The 19,826-nt window shown below is 39.6% G+C and overlaps 1 protein-coding gene across 3 annotated transcripts in view; it reads right to left on the minus strand.

Annotated features, from left to right (window-relative positions):
* ptpn11b (protein tyrosine phosphatase non-receptor type 11b) overlaps positions 1-19,371 on the minus strand; it is a 42,701-nt gene extending 23,330 nt beyond the window's left edge. For 2 of the 3 annotated variants that reach the window (XM_044350856.1, XM_044350854.1), the window contains exons 1-2: positions 19,259-19,371; positions 2,507-2,629 (exon numbers count right to left, since the gene is read on the minus strand). In XM_044350856.1, coding sequence (XP_044206791.1) covers positions 2,507-2,629; positions 19,259-19,272 — 137 coding nt within the window. In that variant the 5' untranslated portion in view covers positions 19,273-19,371. Of the gene's footprint in view, positions 1-2,506; positions 2,630-10,607; positions 10,693-19,258 lie in introns of those variants that run through there. The other variant, XM_044350855.1, reaches the window with a different exon arrangement.
* Positions 19,372-19,826: the final 455 nt, after the last annotated feature.

Raw genomic sequence — 19,826 nt, forward strand, 5'->3', positions numbered from 1 at the left:
ACCTGATGTTTTCAAATACTTAGCCTAACACTTTGTTTAGTACAGGACCGCCACAACAACGTTTGTAAAAAGTCCCTTGTGGACGTCAGTAATATCATAATGTTATACAGTATGTATTTAGCTTATCATCTAATTTTTAGTATTACAAATGTACAAATCACTTGCTAGTGGTAAAAAAGAGACATGTGACTTCAAGTAGACAAACATAATGGTGAATGCTAAAACACAGTTTAACAGAAGCAGAAGTAGAAAAGAATCATAAAGTCATAAACTGACACAGTACACAACAATATCCATCTAAAGTTGGCTAACATAATCATAACAGACAGACCAAGTAAGGCTATATCGGTCAAACCTCTGAGGGGATCAAACTGAACTCAACTAAACAAGTTCTACTTTTCATTCCTAAAATGAAGATTGTGTTATTTCTTCTTTCAAAAGTTGAATAGTATCACTTTAATATCAACTCTGCTTCCTTCCTCCTTCCTCCTATTTGAAAGTGACCTACCTTCTCTGGCAGGTGGTGAAGCAGTGTACACTGACCACTTGACCTCGGTGTGTGTGTGTGTGTGTGTGTGTGAGTGTGTTTGTGTGTGTGTTTAAGTCTGTCGAGACCACAAACTCTGGCTACAATTCACCCTACCAACCTTCCTGTGGTGTGTGTGATTTACGACACTCTGCACCACACATACACACAAACCACAGGCAGTGAAGGTCAAAGCTTTAACAGGTCCCTCACTCTTAACATTATTTCAAAGCTACTGCCTGTCTAACTACCCTGTTTCCTTTTCCTCTTTCTGTCTCTGTTTCGTTCACTATCTCTCTCCCATAAACACACACATACACAAAAGCCTCTCCCCTGCTTCTGCCGCCATGCCAGCTACAGCTACAGTCACAAAATGTGCTTGGGCTTTCTCCCAGGCGCTTGGCCAAGTGATGTATCCCTTAAAAGCTTCCGTTACCAAGTAAGAGCCACTCTTGAAACTCTCTCTTCTTCTATCTCTGTTTGTTTCCTGCTCTCTGTTATCACCATAGCACGTAAGCGCTGAGTTCTACTTACCAGAAATTTCACATACTCTGCAACACCCCAGGGTGCTCTATTAAAGGGATTAACAGAAATAGGTTTAAGGGCACGAATGACAGGTTTTAAAGGGCATCACACTCTGCTGTGCTGCCCAAATTAGGATTTTCGGGCCAATTCGTGTCAGAATGTTACCAAATCATACATTCCACATCTGTTATCTAACATGTTCCTAGAAACACTCAAACAAAACAACTTCTGTTTAAATGCCATCTATTCACAATGACAAAATGTTGCATCACTTGCTGACCCATTGGTAAGAATTTTGGAGGCTTTAAGGCCCACTCCTTAGTGGTGAACTTCCCTTCAGTCAAACCAGCACAGTCATTCCCCATTCTCAGACCAAAAACCCACTAAATCCATAGTCACAGAAGGGTATTGAAGCTTCTGTTTGTGTGTAACTTTTGGTCGTCCGGGCTGTTAGCATTATACAGTTGGACTGGCTTTAAATAATTGTGGATTGGAATACTAGCAAAGTGCCTAAAATGTAAATGTCACAATGATTATTTTCCATTTGGCAGGGCAAACTGCACAGAGAGAACTAACAGCCTCTCTAATAGGGGTGCAACGGATCACAAAACTCACGGTTTGGATCGTATCACAGATTTAAGTCACGGATCGGATCATTTTTTTGGATCAGCAAAAAACAAAAAAAGGGGGGGGGGGGGGACGACAAATAAGGAACTTTTGCCCATGGTCTTAAATAAAAACATGAAAACAACATTCAAGATGTCCAATGTTTAAATGTTAAATGTTAAATAAAATCTTAATATATATAAAATATTCAATGCTCAATTGTTAAATTAAATTGCATTATGAGGCCTGATACCCTCCTCTTTTAAACATGGTAGTGAATGAAACAACAGCCTGTGTCCACATCATCAAAACTTATAATTTACAAACATGAACACACGTCTTGTCCTGCAGTTTAGCTTGTTGAACGAGCCTCCAAACAAATATTCACCGGGGAAAAGTGCACCGCTAACATCGGTTAGCAGCTACGAGTAGCAGCAAATTAAACAGCATGTAAACATACCTGCAGATGTCACTGCGGACTCGTTAAATGCTGGTTTGGTCGTTGCTCTTCAAAATCCCTGTTAGCGGCACGCTGTCTGTCTATGACTTGTACTTACAGCAGTTTGTTTACGTTATCTTAAATGACACATTACATTTTGCAATTAATCTGTGTTTCCCATGCGTGCCGAACCATGGGGGACGATCCATACAGACCACGGATCAACTACGATCCGTTGCACCACTACTCTCTAATCACCCCTCTGGCCTCCCAGCACAACAGCACCAAGGCTTTGTTTGTTCTCAGGGCTGAACTTTGAACCAGTGAGAATAGTGAGGCAAAAAAAGTCTGATGGTGATCAACAAAAGCAATACGGAGAGGAGACAGGGAGAGTAGAGGTGAGGATTTACCTGACAGAGAGGGTGAAATCCCCTGGATTGCTCTTGCTTGGCCGGGCCAGGAAACTGCCGTGGACACCCCGGGTCAACAGGAGCTGCTCTGCCTCGATTCCGGTGATGTTGGGGTGGAACCACCTGGAAGACAGGGGACAAAAGAGCAGCTTGTTTAACACCCAATTTCACCACATGTAAGGAGAATGTCTGCTGTGTCCCATCACCCAGCAACTTCCCTTCTTACGGAGACAAAACAGGCCCTGACGCAATAGTTCAAAACAGTATATCATTTATTTTATTTGATGTCAGTTTAGAGTCAGACATAATCTTGCATTTAAGGTTTTATATGTAGGAATCAGAAATACCTTCCCATTAGTGACACCAGTGGCCATTAAGTGAGCTGTAATCAGCTTCCTGTTGCTCGTGCTCACTTGCAGAATGAGCAGCAGCACTAGACTATTGCAGGTGATGTCTTTTTCCTCGTTTACACTTCTCATAATTACATAAAAGATCTCTAACGTTGTACTTTGCACCTTCTTTCAGCAACTGACCCGCAAACCGCTAACTTTTTTTTACCAATCGTCTTTACTAAACACGAGCTGTAGCCAGGGAACAAAAGACTGCGGTTCAGTTGTGAAATGTGTGCTTATCACTACTTTTGAACCACCAACAGAAAAACACAAAAGGGGTAAGCTATGTTCTGCTATTGCTCTTGTTTTCTGCTCCTTTGTTGAGGAAATAATGTTGTTTTAGCTGTGTGTGCTCGGGAGTGGGCGACTTGTCATTCCGGGAGTGTTTTGTTGTGAAACGTTGTGTAGTGGTTGACGGAGGCAGCTAGCTGTCTCATTAATCGGAGAGCTAATATCTGCAGGGTGTTTCTAGTCAGATAGCACCATTTTTGTTGTGGTAGCTGCCGGTCGTTTGCTGACATTAGCGGGAGAAAGGCAAGGTACTCAGGAGCGCGCAAAAATGTCACATACGTTGGATTTTTGCGAAAAATCCGGCCCGAGTCCTTCACATGGAAATCAGTCCGCAAGCTGTTACAGACAACCGAGAAAGTCGGGGAAGGTCACATTTTTTAAGTTCCATTACAACCTGTAAATTACTTCATAATTCTTATGTAAAGAACTGTTAAGAATTTCACAAATTGTCACATCAGTGTAGCGGTCTAGCTGACTATGAAGGCCTGCAGCGCCTGAGCTTTAACCATTAGGTCTACTGTCAGAGTGATATTTCTGTACAGGAGTGTTTTGACATATTAAATACAGCATGTATGAAATATTTCTCCTTTTCAGAGCATACGGAAACTAATTGATAACAACAGGTACTACCACATAAAATATTGTACAGAATCTGTGTATGGATAGTGAGACACACACACACACACACACATATATACATATACATATATATATATTCTTTTTTCTTTTTTGTTTGGCACTTCAGCTCATTGCATTTGAAATGACACAATCACTGAGGTTAAAGTGCAGACTTTCAGCTTTAACTTTAGGATGATCACATCTATATTGGGCAAAGTACAGGATCTTGAGCCCTCTTTATAAATCTTGTACTCATTTGCAAGAACAGACATTGAACTGGGCTGATTGGGCCAGTGTTCATGAGCCTCAAGCTGTTGGATTTTGTAAGACTGCTGGATAAACACTCTCCTGCTGAGAAACTCCATCCCCAAAGAATGACTCACCCTAAGCACCCTAATTAGCTACTCCAGTGACTTTTAAAGGAGGGAGCTGTTTTTTTAAGATGGAGTGTATCAAGTACGGAATAACAACTTCGATGATTAAGAGACATCTTAGCTTCAATGTCTTATGATCAGCTCAGAACCCTGATTTTATTCACTCACAAACTGAGAAGGAAAAATTGCAGGTTTGAGGTAATTCAGGCAATTGATTCTGATACTGTGTGCTTATGGCAGGTTTAATAAAAACCTTTGCTTGTGCACAAGTCCGTGTGACTTTTAGTTGACTGAAGGTCATAAAAGAGGATGTACATGGTATTAGAAATGTATCTTCTGGCAATGGTTGAACATTTCTGTGATGCACTGACTGTAAGGAACATAGTTAATATGAGGTCTGTTAATGGATCCACTCACCAAATTAATAGAGCTACCTCTTATTTAAGACAGGAACTGATTGTAGATCAGCAGTATCAGTAGTCTGTGCTTAAGAACATTATATCTTATCTTCTTCTTTTGAACTGCAATAGTGTTAATCTTTATCTTTTAGGCTTTTCAAATGTAATATACAATCATATCATGGTGTATTACAAGCCATCATTTTTTATGCTTTATATCTCACATATCTTACCTCACATCAAACACACGCTTGTTTTAATTAGCTGAGAGTAAGTAAAATTATATCAGTAAACAAACTGAGTGCTCCTTTTTAATACTGATCAGACGATATGTCTAAAGATGTCAGCATAAAAACAGACAACTTGCAGCAGCTCAAATTGGAGGTAATTGTACGTCATGCTGAAAGTTATCTCTGACCACATCTTTTTAAGAGGCCAACAGTGGGCGAGTGCTCTTACTCAAAGATGGTTTAATATCTTTATTCTACTTCTTTTTATGAATTTTATTAAAAGGCCCCATACATTTATTCCCTGATGAATCAGCCTAATAACAATGAATATGTACAAACTGTATGTCTTGTTTGTCCAGTGCTGTTTTGAAAGGGAGGAACACTCAGGTTTACAGTACTGCAAAGCCAAAGGTAATGATTACACATCACTTCCTCTGTTGCAAAACACTGCAGGCAAATATTTATCTCATCTACTTCTCAGGTATGTTGACTGATTTTCTGGGTTGTGCGCTCTTACCGGACTGTTTGACACTGCCACTTATCCGAGCCACACCATATTTATCATTCACAAACAGTCAGAGACATAAATCAAGTACATCTACACAGTGGCACAGTGGTGAGTTGAGTAAAATCTGTGTTCGATGAGTAAAGGACTGTATTAAATCTCCAAGAAGCAGTGAGTAGATACAGCAGTGAATGGCTGTATGTCAGCTGTGTGGATTTAGAGCTCATGTTTAAGCAGGGATCATTGGGTTAAACCTCCCTAACTACTGTGTGCCATTGCTGGCTAATCCAACGCACCATTAGCCATCCAGGGCACCATTTGTGTGTCAAGGCAGGAGGGTTTGACAAAAGTGACAGGAAAATGCACACAGACAGTGTACAGTAAGTTGTGGGTCTATCAGTTCTGACACAAACAATATGTAATGGTTCAGGGACATGTGGTGGCACATTTTGTTTGTGTATTGGGGACAGAAAACTCTTTGACAAACAGGTTGCAGGAAATGTATTTTGTATTTCATATGTCATGTACCCTCTTTGACAACAATGTACCAAAGCCACTTTTGTATGCTTTCCCTTCACTGTAGGTATTACACTGGGATTTGATAACTGTAATGCATTTAAACATTTAAAGAAATCTAAAAATATATTTTTAGAGACAGAGATTTTAATGCATTACTGTATATCCAAGGAGTAATCGGAAAACCATTTAGAGCTGCAGTGACTAGTTGAAAAAAACCTACACAAACTGGTAACGCAAATACGTCAATTTGAACAAGTAATGCAAAATCCTAGCATCTATCCATGACATGGTGTAGAATAAGATTAAGTAAAATGAATACCTTTGGGTTTTTGGACTGTTTGTCAGGAAAAGTAGGTCCATTTAAAACATCACTTGGGGTCCATGGAAACCCTAATTATTATTCTATAGATTAAACAATTAAAGTGAATCTTCAAAATATTACATAAACAGTCCAACAGGTGGCAGAGATACAAGAACATTTGACAACTGAATGCACAAGATACAGTACAGTCCCACAGAATCAGATTGTATTTGTGGTGGTAGCAGTAGGATTCTTGAATGAATGGGATATTGTTGTTATGATTTTAGCATCTAATTATTAGAAATGCTGCAGTAAAAGAAAAAAAAAAGGAACTTTTATTGTTTTAAAAAACCTTCGCGGCCATTTGAGTACAGAGTTTACGAGGTGCACCTACATGCACCATTTCTCTTGTTTTTACAGTGCATAGTTGGCCCTTAACAAAGTGCTGTAGACGCACAATCTGTCTTAAAGTGTTTACGTTTTTAAGTGGAGATAACACAACCACACCTGTCAAGTGTAGATGGCATGATGTGACTGTAGGGTAAAAGCTCAGAGGAGGCTGTCTGTGTTCAGTTGGGGGAGAACGAGTCAGTGCAGGTGCATCCGCGTCTGTTAAGGAGTCTATCAGCGTGGTGCACCGCTCCAAAAGTAGGAAATCAACTTGTGGCGGGCAAAGTTTTATTGTGGCGGGCCACCACAAATAAATGAATGCGAGAAACCCTGCAGTACCAGACAAAAGTTTGGACACGCCCATTCACATGAATGAGAAAGTGTGTCAAAACCTTTGACTGGAAGTGTACTGTAGAGCATTAAAAACGCTTTACGCTGCTACAAGACAAGAGCATTTCAAATAAACCCAGACAACAGTGGATAAATCCTGAGAGTAACGCTGCATTTTAAAGAAAACTCTCTGGATCTACACAAGCTGGTAAGAATTGGTGCTACTTGGAAATGATGAGGCTGAACATGTGACAAATCTGGCTCCATCAGATCATCTTACACTGTTGTATCATCAATGGTGTTCAATGAATTATACAAGTTAGCTGAATTTACTGAATTCACTTTAGTTAAAATCTCTCTCCAAGATGACTTATTTACTGCTTCTAAGTTGTTGTTTTTTTCCATGAAAGACTTTTGTCATTTTTCAACAACATACTGTAACAAAGCAAACACCTTATAGATATAAATATAGGGATATATATGAGTAAAAAAATCACTGTTATTGTGCAGAAGTGGATTTTTTACTAGATTTTAACATGAGTTAAAACACTACTGTACAATATGAATTCATCATATTGTCATTCACAGACATTTAGGTACATTATGAAGAAAATAACTGTTGAAAAATGAGTCACCAGATCATCCAAATACCAAAACAGTCTTAAGTTTCAGCCCTTGATTTTGGAAAGAAGAATGCTATATGTCAATGATTCAACAAGAATGGGAAAACAGACTTCTTGACACCGACACATAGAGAGAATGAGTCATGGAAATCATGCCTCTCACATCCTAAATTGTAGCCTTTCACCACCATCCCCGACACATCACAAAGGCTTATTATTGATTATTATAACCCAGCAGAGAGCAGGCAGCGGGCGGCACAAAAGCGCCTTCATGAAGCTCATGCTGAGAAGATAATATCTGAAAGCTTTAACAGTGGATGAGCATTTAGGCGTTTCTGTTTTTGTACACTGTATGACACAAACCCATGACAGTAAGATAAAAATAAGACTCATGTGTCAGCTCAGCAGATCTTGTGTCACCTCAGAGCTGCTAATACACACCAGAACACTGTCGTGGTCACTTCTGGTGCACAGGTCTGAATTTCAGATCACGCTATGTGACACAATGTTTTCGATTAATCCTCCTCAATCATTTGTACAACCGCCAGAAACATAAATATAAGCGCTGTGTAACGAGGATATCTAGGACATTCTTATTGTCATCTGTTGATGTTTCTGTTTGTCAGAATGACTGAACAATTCAGATCAAATGAACTGAGAGTGACATTTACTACAGCTAAATGGAAAATGTCTGAAATTTCCTTTTGGAAATTTTAAATGTCAGAAATCTGTGCTATTTCTTTCTCTTTTTGGAGATGAAGCAACTGCATTCAACAGATGAATCAAAGAGAGACTGACGGCTTGTCAGTCACAAAGCAGCCTGACCTGTTCTGACTATAATAGAGAGGAAACACGAGAAGAGTAAAGGAAGAGACACGTGGAGCGAGAGAATCACACCGACACAGGGCACTACACCTCTCCATTGTGGTCATCAAGGATCCTCTATTGATGGAGGTTAACCCCCAGACTGGTAAACATCCAGTATTCAATAAAATTCCAACATCTGCTTCAGTCCAGTCTGAGTGAATGCGGAGTCACGGCTGTTGAAAGCGAGACTGAGGCGAAGTCTTGGACTGGACCAGATCTCGACAGACAGCCCACACCATACCAGACATCTGACCCAGACTGCACTTGACCCCCTTATCCTCACCAGGGGGGGAAAACCGATCTGCTGCACTTTCTCTCATTCCACGAGCCGAGAAAGCAGATTAATAGAGGAACTTTACAAATAATAAATAACCGATTACAAGGGGATTAGTCATAAATACATGTAAGAGCGGAGGGTGAATGAGACAAGGCCCTCACTGTGACATTAGAAATATGGCTGGAAGTCTGGCGGGGAGGTTTTGGACACGGACCATTTGTAGACAGTAAATGATTCAAAGGGTGTGAGTGAGAGCGTTAAATGTATTATCCATAGCACTCAAATAAATCCATAGGTGATTCTAGATATTATTAGTGTGAGTATTTTTTCACTATGTCTGTCTCTACAAGTAGTAAAAGTACTGTAAAGTATTGTACACCACACACACACCTGTAGCTCATAGCGTCTATGGTGGAGTGTGTTAAAACTAATGCGGTGACAGTATTCTCATTGAAATGCAATCAAATCTGCAGACTGGAAAATGTGACAAAAATGCGACAATATGAAAATGTGACATTTGCTTAATGTTAATGACTCATTTTGCCATATTGTCGGCTGTGTTTTATTAGTGTTTATATTTCCAGATATCTTGTTAGAACATCCGATTGTCCATAAGATTGTCTGATTAACTTTGTTAACACACTTAATGAACGTGTCCTTTTCCATATACAGAATATCTATCCCGGGTGTTGGTGCAGATAGTATAACAGTACTTCTTTCTGTGCCTCACTCTGAGGAACATGTTTTTCTGTAAACCGCTCTTTTCATTTAACAAAAGAAGACAAAGCTCTCAAATGTTAAAGGTTGTCTGAAAACAAGCAGCTTTGCTAATACTGACAAGTGTGATTAAAATCAGAAACTGTCTGAACAAAGAATGAGGCAGACTAATACTGGACTTTAGAGGCCGATACGATATCAGTATTTGAGAGTTTTAAAAATGTGACAACGATATGTATCTGGTGAATTTACATAACATTAAATAATAAATTGGTCTCGGGTAGTCACTGTTTCTGTTTTTTGTTACTTATGACGTATGTGCAGATACCAATATATCTGCAACAAGGTAACATCGCCTGATATATCGGCCCAGTAGATATATCTACAAAGAATAAGTAACGAGGAGTATGAATCTAACCAGACAAAGTCAGCTTGCATTCCTTGAAAACTGTCTGGTGCAATTAACATGGCATTATAGTATTGTGTTTCAATAACCAGCTCTCTTTATATGACAGTTTATTGTTGTAAACTCATCTTTTGTTTGACTTTATATTATTTGAAACTGGCCACTACATTTAGGTTATTATACTGAGAAGCCCTTGACAAGTGATGAGTGTCAGCTGGTGGACAGATTACTCATGGTATTGTTTTTAATCCTACACAGATTCATACAGAAAAATAATAACAGTGGGGAAAAAATGCCTTATGTCACTAATCCATATCTAATCCTTCGTCACATCGCTGCTGTCACTCGTAAAATCATCAAAACAATGAAGACAAGTTGGAACCAGGAACGTGGAGCGCTGGACTGATGCTTCAAACACACAACAGCAGCAACTACTACACAACTGTTCACCTTGCCAGAGTCACAGACTGCTGAAGGCAGAGAGGAACCTTCTCCTGAGTGTCTTGGCACACAAACACACACACACACACACACTCTTACAACCTTCTTAATAACTAGAGCGCACTTGTAGCCCCTTTGTTACCAAACATCCTGAAACGCCCACTTTCACACCAACACACACTCATAAATGCACAATGGGAAATGTTGTACAGTATGCACACGCTCTTCTGCACAGCCCAATCTCCACATGCTCTCCTACGTTCACCTGTTATCCTTCAGCACTGGATTCTCTGCATTAAATTAAGCAAACGACAGCAGAACTAAAGGCATCACCTAAGGGCAGAGGAGGAGTTTAAAGAAGTGTGGGGTTTGTCCAAAAGGAGAAAATACACTGAAGTTGAATGTGATCGTTTCTGCCCTACCTCACCATTCTGGTCGAAGCCTGCCACAGCCCCTTGCTTCAGCAGCCTCAGAGCTTAGTAATCCAGCACTGGGCACCGTTACACAAGGGAGGGCGGGAGGTAGCGAGGGAGATATAGAGACGAAAAGGGGAAGGGTGGGGGGGTGCCTGTAAAAGTGTTACTGGGTTAGATAGAGTGAAACAGAGACAGTGAGAGAGAAACGACAGAGAAGCTTTGTAAGAGTGTTAGAAAGAGAGAGAGAGTGTGCGGAAGGGACAGCGAGCGAGGGGGCGGGGGCCTCTTAATCTGGGATTTGGACGAGCATGAGCAGGCCTGATACCAGCACCCATCAGTGCTATCAGCCGTCCCCCTGCCTTCCCTCCTTCCCAACCTCAGACTGATGTGACAGGCGCTGGGTGACTGATCCAACCCCCTCATGCTCTCCTCCCTCACCCGCACCTTCTCTCTCCGGTTGGACCCTAAGAGGTCAGCGGCTGTCTGATGGCTCAGTTCCAAAGCCCACTCTGATCCTGAAGCTAACAGAGCTTTCTCTGGCTGTAACACAGACCAGACCGGGCCAGGCCAGACCAGGGTGCCAGGTCTGCGAGAGCTACAAGGTCTCTGCTATCTTGTCGGAGGCTAAATGCAACAGCTGTGTTGCCTGTGCCTGGAGATTACACCTAATCGTGCGTGGCGTAGTTACACCGGATCATAGTTAGCCCTCGCCAAGCTAAACCCCCCAATCCAGCCAATTCAGCAGTATGCCATTAGGCTATTAATTTTGCAGGGATAGGCTAGGGAGCTTTGTAGACGAGCTGGAAAATAAATGCAGAGAAGAAAAGCACGGCAGTATTTGACTGCAGTCTACCTCCTAATGACCTTAAAATGACCTCTAGATTAGCAACTATCTCAAAGAACAGGAACACTTTGATTGTAGCCACTTTTTAAGGTTTCACTATTGTTAATTGTGCTGTGTATTATTTTCTATTCCTGTCATATCATATTCATTCATTACATTTTTGATCACAGCAACTTCATGTTAGTAATTACACACCTATAAATTATATCACAGTTTGTTTCTTAATGTGCCATTTTAGGCAAACTACTGTCTGTTTTCCAGAAACTCTGATTACCATGTTGTCTGTTGAAAAAAAAGTTAGTTATTAACCACTAATGCCTGGAGCTACTGTTTGGAAAGTCTTGTTTACCACATGTCAAAGCAACAAACTATGGATATCCTGTGCTATAAGTTGCTTTTGAAAAAATTGTTTGATAACTATGAAAGCTTTTGATCATTTGTCATGTCACCACTAGCATTCTTGTTAATCATTCAGCTTCATAAAAGCAACTGTTGGGGGAGAAAAAAAAACTGCATGCACATATGCAGTGAGTGATTGCCTAAGTTAGTCATTTTACTAATTCTACTAAGCTGGCTGCCTGGTGCCACATAGAGAAATGAAGCATCTATCCAGCAATGGGGTGTGTGTGTGAGTTTTGCACCTCATGTAAATACCCCGGATCATCAGCTGGGCTAAAAATAACTGCAACATTACCAAAATCCACACCCCGGGGCTTGTCTGTGACCAATATAGCCCTAGCTGAGGCTTTCATGCTGCGCTGCGGCTACTAAGTATATCACCTTTTTGTCAGTGGGCCTAGACGGGCGTGCTTTAAATAGCCGTCCAGGGCTATATTGAACTTGAGACATTATGTAAGAGGATAGAGTGGTGGCTGGATGCACACTGGGCCTGTTTCCCCTCAACCAGCCGGAGGCCTATCCCGCAGCTCCCAGCTGCCTCTGTCTCTCCCACAGTACATTCATTTTATTCTCTCCTTCTCTGTCGGCGTCTCATCAGACAATACCAGGCCATTTGAAATCTTGTTCTCTTTGTCTTGTCTCTGTCTCTCTCTTTCGCTGCCCAAGGCCAGATGCAGGGAAATGGGGCGCCTGGTGGTTGTCAAAGGGAATCCTATTCTTGGAAAGCCCTGAGTCACCCCTGCTCCTGCAGTCATGATCTGAGGAGGGGAGGGAGGGAGAGCTAGGGAGAGACTATGGATATTTTTGTGTAGGAAGGGCATGCTGTTCAGTTCGTTTTAAAGTCCAAAATTGACAGTGAAATATACAGTGCTACACAGAGAAATAATCTCAGTTAAATTAAAAGACTACATAAAACTTTTGGGACATAAATAGGGGAATTCCACTAAAATATTCATTTTTGGAAATGTGCTTTTGTAATACTGTTGCAAATTGTATTATTTTATTTTTAAGCCCAAAATTGTATTTTTGTCATGCTTTGGCCTGTCTCAGCGTTCATTATTAGTGAGCTCCAGTACAACATACAGTAAGGGTACAAAAACTTTAATTTCATTTACTTCCTCTGTAAACAAAACATCTTTGCCATTGATAGTGCATTCTTTTTTATCAGTGGATATTTATTTCACTTGTCCTTTAAACAAGCCTGGCAGTGTAAGATATGTCATTCAAATTAAACTAACCACTCCGCTACAGCTTTTAGAAGTTTTTAGAATATCTCTGAACACGCTGATTGGTTAGCAGAGTCACAAGAAAGAGCAACTTTATCTACTGGAGACACACAGAGGAGATTTATGTGGCATACAGTAAGAGCAAGACTTCCAAAAAGTGTCAGTACCGATAATCTTTTAATTGACAGTGTGAAAATGAATTCTGTGCCAGTGTGAGTCTGCATGCCTCAGGGTTAAATTTACACTTTCAAATGTGTTTTGAATGGGAACCCTGCAGCCATATGAGAGTTACGTGACGGGACAATCAACTCAGGGCAGCTTACAATAATCGTATTAACACTCACTGGACAAATGAATATGTATTTTACATTGTCCAAAAATATAGGGTAATTGGAAACACACCCTCAGCCCTGGTTGTAAGCCTCATATTTACTGCAGCTGGTTAATATGATACTCTCACATTTGTTAGTTAGTAAATGAGGAGTTCAAGACTCTTTATGTCACTGGTTCCTAACAATCAGATCTGTCTCTACAAGCATTTTTTGGTGAGTGATGACCTAAAGGTTAATTATTAAACAGAGCAACACACACAGAAAGAGAAAGGGCAAATACATTTTGTCGTTCACTTAGACAACACAGTCAGCTTCATCACAAAATAATAAGTTTCACTGCAGATCTCAAAAAGACTTCCTATGAAGAAGCCTCGGAGGCAGGATTGCACAAGTGACATTTGGGGGAAAATGAGCTCCATAATTAAAAACAAAATGTCTTGTTTGATCTGCCTGTATGAAAAGGAAAGTGCTTGAATCATAACTATAATCAGACTATGCTACAAAAAGTGTTCACCAGGGAAGTATTTCCCAAAATGTAAAGGTTCGTACTTCTGACTGTCAATAGTTGAGTCTACACAGATTAGTCTCAGGAACTTAACCCGGACCTGTGGCACTGAGAAATGTAGCAGTGCAAGAGTTTTAATATCCAACTGAACAGGATTTACAGAAAACTTAACCAGAGATCTGTAATATGTTCAGATTTGGGTCTTTAAAATGAACCACTCTGGTTGCTTTTGTGAGATATTCTCTAAGTATTTTTGATAAGCATGTAATTTGGTAGAATACAATCTGATATTGTGCAAGAGAACTATTCATTTTCAATATTTTCATTGAATTTGTAAATGTTCAGTTGGGTTATATTATATGGCTCCCTCTGGGAAATAATAAAACATCAAAGCAATGCTTCATACTGGCCTAAAACAAATCTGACTTTTTTACTCCCTCATTTTTATATGGACACTTAGCAAAGTTTTTTTTTGTAATCAGAACATCAATTTTCAGTGTCAAGCTTCCAGTTTTTAACCACTGAAGTAGAAGACTTTTCTTGTTTAGTTGAGCTGCAAGATCAATCAAAAGCTGCAACATTCTGTGACTAAAACATTTGCCATAACGCCGGTATTGTAAAGGGACATGGATGCACTGAAGAATCTGGTCTTGTGCTTTCATATCGAGCCCCTGACTTAAGAGGGAAAATGTTCTGGCTTGACCTGTTGTTTTAGCCGTAGTAGCAGTTTGTATTGGGTAAAGTGTACAAAAACAGCTTAAGGCATGTTGGTTTGTGTGGTTTACAAAACTATGTGGTTAATGTTCATAACTGCTTGATATTTTTAGCCATGCAAACAGCGTGCTTCTAGGGATGACAATAATGTTCTGTCTGTCGGGTGGTCCATCGACCATTTTGGTCCAGACTGAAATATCTCTACAACTACTGTATCAAATAGATTGCCAAGGAATTTTGTACAGGCATTTATGGTTCCCAGAGGATGAATCTTAATGACTTTGATGATGATCCCCTGACTTTTCCTCTCACACTACCAGCAGATTGATATTTGTGGTGTAGAGTTAGATGTCTCGACAACTATTAGATGGATTGCCATGCAATTTGATGCATTTGGACATGTGAACTGTAGTGATACTCTGACTTTTCATCACTAAAGTTTAGTTTGTCCTAAACTTTGCTTTTCTTTACAATGAGAATTACAGCCTCAAAGAGCTGGTGTAGCTGTTGGATGGTAGATAAACGTCTATCATTTCATATTATGCTCTATCTTATATTTTTTTGTGTCGAAAAATCAAACTCTTAACGGCAATATTTTTCATCATTTGGAGTTTTCACAGATTACATTCATAAATTACTTTTCTTGGCTTTTTACTTGTGTTTTACTACGTTTATTTATGTTATTTACCGAATTTATGTGCACTTGTTTCATTTCAGCTTATTGTGAGAGTCTCTACAGCATTTTACTGTCATTTACGGTCACGCTACTTTCCTCTGCTCTCTGTGACCTACCACGGCCTGAGCTGAGCCCTCTGCGTGTGTGCTGCACACACAGCGGAGCAGAGGAGAGACAATGAACCAGGTGAGGCACTCGAGTTGACGTCAACTACATTCATTACGTTACTGCCGAGTAAAAAAACAAGTCATTTAATCTGCACAAAAGATGGACAGACTAATTTACTGAAAATGTGCTATACTGTTATAGGTATCATTATCGGGATATGATACCTATAACAGGTATCATATATATATATATATATATATATATATATATATATATATATATATATATATATATATATATATATATATATATATATATATATATATATATATATAGGATATGAGATTTTGGTCATATTTACAGTCCTATATCTGGTAAAGCATATGTCCTTTAAAGATCATGCCCTTAAAGATCATGAGCATGTGGGGCTGACATGCTTTAATGTTTTGTCTCTTATACTCTATCTGCATTGTTGTGTTTCTGAATAAAATGCAAAACGTGTATCTAGAAAAAAAAACAACAACTAACAGTTGGTTCAGAGCACTCCTGGAAATGTTGGCAGCGCTATCTTATTCCTCCACATGGGCTGTTGTTTTCCTGTCGGCTTATCGAGAAAACTGACTCACTGTTCTCAGCTGGTCAAATGAGTTTCAGTGACAGACGAGGTCTGTTCCATAAACAAAGGGTGGCAGAGGTGGTTTCCAATAGTGGAAAATTTGTAATGCTACACAGAGTCAACTGGCAAAGCAAAAGTGCAACAGCAACGTAAAGTGATTCTGCATCATTACGTCTTTGTCTGGGCCCACAGTGTTACACTGATCTCATTACAATGTTTAAGCATTGTAAAGTTGATGGAACAATCACAATAAGGGACAGTACTGTATAAATGGTTCCTTCATGACTAAACCGCCAAAAATTATGTGGAAACTCCAGCCTTCCCCAATAGTATGATGAATTAAAATCCTTCCTGAGGTGGGGAGTGAAATTATCATCAACAAGAAAGCAAGTCTGTTACATCACGATGGCACGCATTGTAAGCATTGTTCCCCTGTGGTATTTCAGCTCAGGAAGTACAGAACCAGCCACAGTGAAACAGTCATACATGTCTCGGCCGGCGACAAACCATGGAAACCGGCAGAGATGAAAACAACTTTTAACTTTGTCTCAGTGTTTTCCTCTATTTCTGATCTCAGCCTGCGGGTGGCTTTGGCCCCTGGGGCGAGTGAAAGCCTGGCCCTCCATCAACGCACAAGTGTTTATTGTAAATGTCTGAGAAAAAGGTCACAAATATAGCAATGTGTCATCTTATCGACAGCTCCGCTTAAAAATGCAACTGACTGATAATCTTCCTTGAAAGAGAATTCTAGTGATAAAGTGAGAAGCAGTAGTTTATTTTCATAGATTTTTGCTACTGTATGAAAACATATTACTCAAATCTTTGGTCAAGAGGGCACCACTTCACAGCGTTTGGAAGCAAAAATGAAAGTGAAATGGAAGTTTAAGGTTATTACCCCAAATATCTTCAACTGGATGCTGGTTCAACATGTAATAATTTACCTACTTAACATATTGTATTTTCATACGTGTGACCACAGTTTGAAGTTATTCATCTGTGTATTCGGGTACAAATAAATATGAAGGATCATTAAACTGAAAAGACTTACCAATATCCTTGTAATAGTCTGATGAATAATCAGTCACTGCAACAAGTTTACAAGGATTTGGAATTTACTCTATAGCTTACGCAAAGCTGAGCAACACACAGTACCACCACAATCACAACTGTGCATAGTATGTAGATGCTTCCTGCAAGGTGTACCAGGAAGCAGCTCAGCAATGCAATGGTCCATGAACATGGAAATTTTGTGCGTTGTAAAAAAGATTGGTACGGTTGTAAAAAACTGAATTATCCTCTAAAGCACCAGCCAGCGTGGCTGCTTTACTGTTTCCAAAATCCCTTTGATGCCCCAAGGTCTAAGCCATATCCAGCTAGATTCTATTGTGAAAAACTGCTATTTTGCCAAATAACATGGCAAGAATTTAACACTCTTTGTTCTGTCATAAATAAATTCCTTTGTGTTTTGTGAAGTTGAACCCTGTTGCTAAACTCAGTAGACTGGCTTGTTAACCTCAACGTCACTATTTCACCATTGTTACTTTACCTACAGTACCATAGGTATACAGGACACAAGAGTCACATGTCAAACACCACGAGATCTGAAACATCTGCTATATTTTCCACCCATATAGTGTTAGACTAATTGTATCAACTATAAACTGTGGGATTGCAAACAAAGCACTTTCTTGAGTCCACAACAGCCATAATGGTCTCGAGACAAGCCAACTGCTGGAGTCAACATTACATAGGTCACCTTGCACAGAAATCTGCACCAGGACAAACTGTTGTTACACTTGAACAAACTAGTAGTTATATTGAGTGATTTTTATAGCCGTATAGCTGTATTTTACAGCACCATTGTACATTTCAAATTATTACATACATCAGGTAATGTTAGTATACTAAGTGTAAACTGATAAGCACATGGACTGGGCTATGTGGGAGGAAATGTGACATTATAAAGACCAGTAGTGCAAAAGCTAAATAAGCACTACATGCATGTATCCATTTTTGTTTGTCCATATAGTTTATTTGTTCAGCACACACACCTGTAGCTCTTAATTCTTCTCATCCCTACAACCAGTAGCTGGTTAATATTTCAGGGAGATCTACACATCATTACTAGTCCATAGACGTACACGTGGTTAATAATACATAGGAAGGGGACCAGGTTACTGGTAGGTGAAATATTCACAGTGTTCATGATTAACACAACACTTAGCAAAGTGTCAGTGTGAAGCAGGCCACTGTCCTTGATTTAAAAAGGTATACCTCTTGATTAGAAAAGTAGATTACTATTTTATGAGGCTATACTATTCCAAGAGGGTCTAGGGGTATATTTCTATGTATTACAATCAATTTGTACTGTTATATTGGTGTTAAATAATAAGAGTGTTTTATGGTTAATATTTTTAAGATTCTATTACTAAATATGTACACACTTGAAGTGTTTTTGTGGTTCTTGACAATATATTTAGGCTGACCTGATACTGATATATCTTGCTATAATATTTTATACAAACTTGTTGTAGAGTTTTACTACAGTGTTCTTTTAAATTGTTTATAGGTTTACTATAATACTTTCTGTGAAAAGGCTTGGATTCACAGGAAGCTTTAAGCCACTTTCCTGTACTGTGCACACAGAAAGACAAAGAGAAAGGACAGAGACATAAAAAGCTCATTGCAGTAGATTATAAAAGTGAGGATAAAAACTAGTGGGATGTATAAAACAAGTGTAAGAGATTATATTCACATTCAATTTAATGTCTGACTCAAATAAATCACACAGAAATCACAACATGCACACATGCGCACAAATACAAAATCAATGCAATGCATTAAAACAGAGCAACATGATGACGTCTATTTGAAAGATAGTGTTATTTCACCGCAGCAGCGAGCGACATTAAAGAAACTGTAACGTTACATTTCTATCAAAGCTTTCAACGTCGCCACTTTTGTTGCAGCAATATAAAAAGTCAGTTACACAACTCTGTGTCAATTCATAAATAACAAAACAAACATGTAGCGTCGTTTCTTTGGATGAAATATAAATTATGAAGTGTCTGTGTTAAAGGGGTCTGTGACGCGAAAAAGTTGAGGCGCCCCTGTTTTCTCGCTGGCAGCCTCAGTACAGACTCGCCTGTAACGTCTCTCGCCGCTCGGACACAGTAAACAGGGAGTCAAATATTCAGGCGGGAGTCATGACAGTTTAAACAACAAAGCCCACTTTACCTGCGAGATGTCATAGCAGTCTCTGAAAAGCTGTCAAGTGTCCTCAAACGTTCCCCTCGTGCCTCTGCTGAGTCGCTACTGACTGAGTAGAGTGAGATCTGTTGAACCTGCGCGTGCCGAGCTACACACAACGGCTACCGCGTCTTCCGGTGACGACTTTCAAAACAAATGCCTCGGAGAGCTCAGTAGCAGGTAAACTTTTTCCTAATAACCACTCGATTGGAAAAATTCTTATTTGTACTCTATTTATATTTCTTGTGTGTGATACGGTGCTACAATTTCTGCACAGGAATATTTAAAGCTTATTTTGTATCAAACATAATGTATCTAGTCGAGAAACATGTTTGTTTGTGTTGTATTGTAGAAACATAGGTCGCTATGTGCCGCTTTGTCACTCCAAACTACATGTAAAACTTCCGTGGTAATATGTTAGTACAGAGTATCACATCTAAACAGGATTAGTGTGCCTACAAATTAGTTGTCAAAGGTGACCACTTTACACTTATTTTGCAAGACCAGATCCTTTTCCTGTCCGGTGCAGACTAACCCGGGCTAACCTGATGCATTT

This window comes from Thunnus albacares, chromosome 5, assembly GCF_914725855.1.
Source record: "Thunnus albacares chromosome 5, fThuAlb1.1, whole genome shotgun sequence".
Lineage (NCBI taxonomy): Eukaryota > Metazoa > Chordata > Actinopteri > Scombriformes > Scombridae > Thunnus > Thunnus albacares.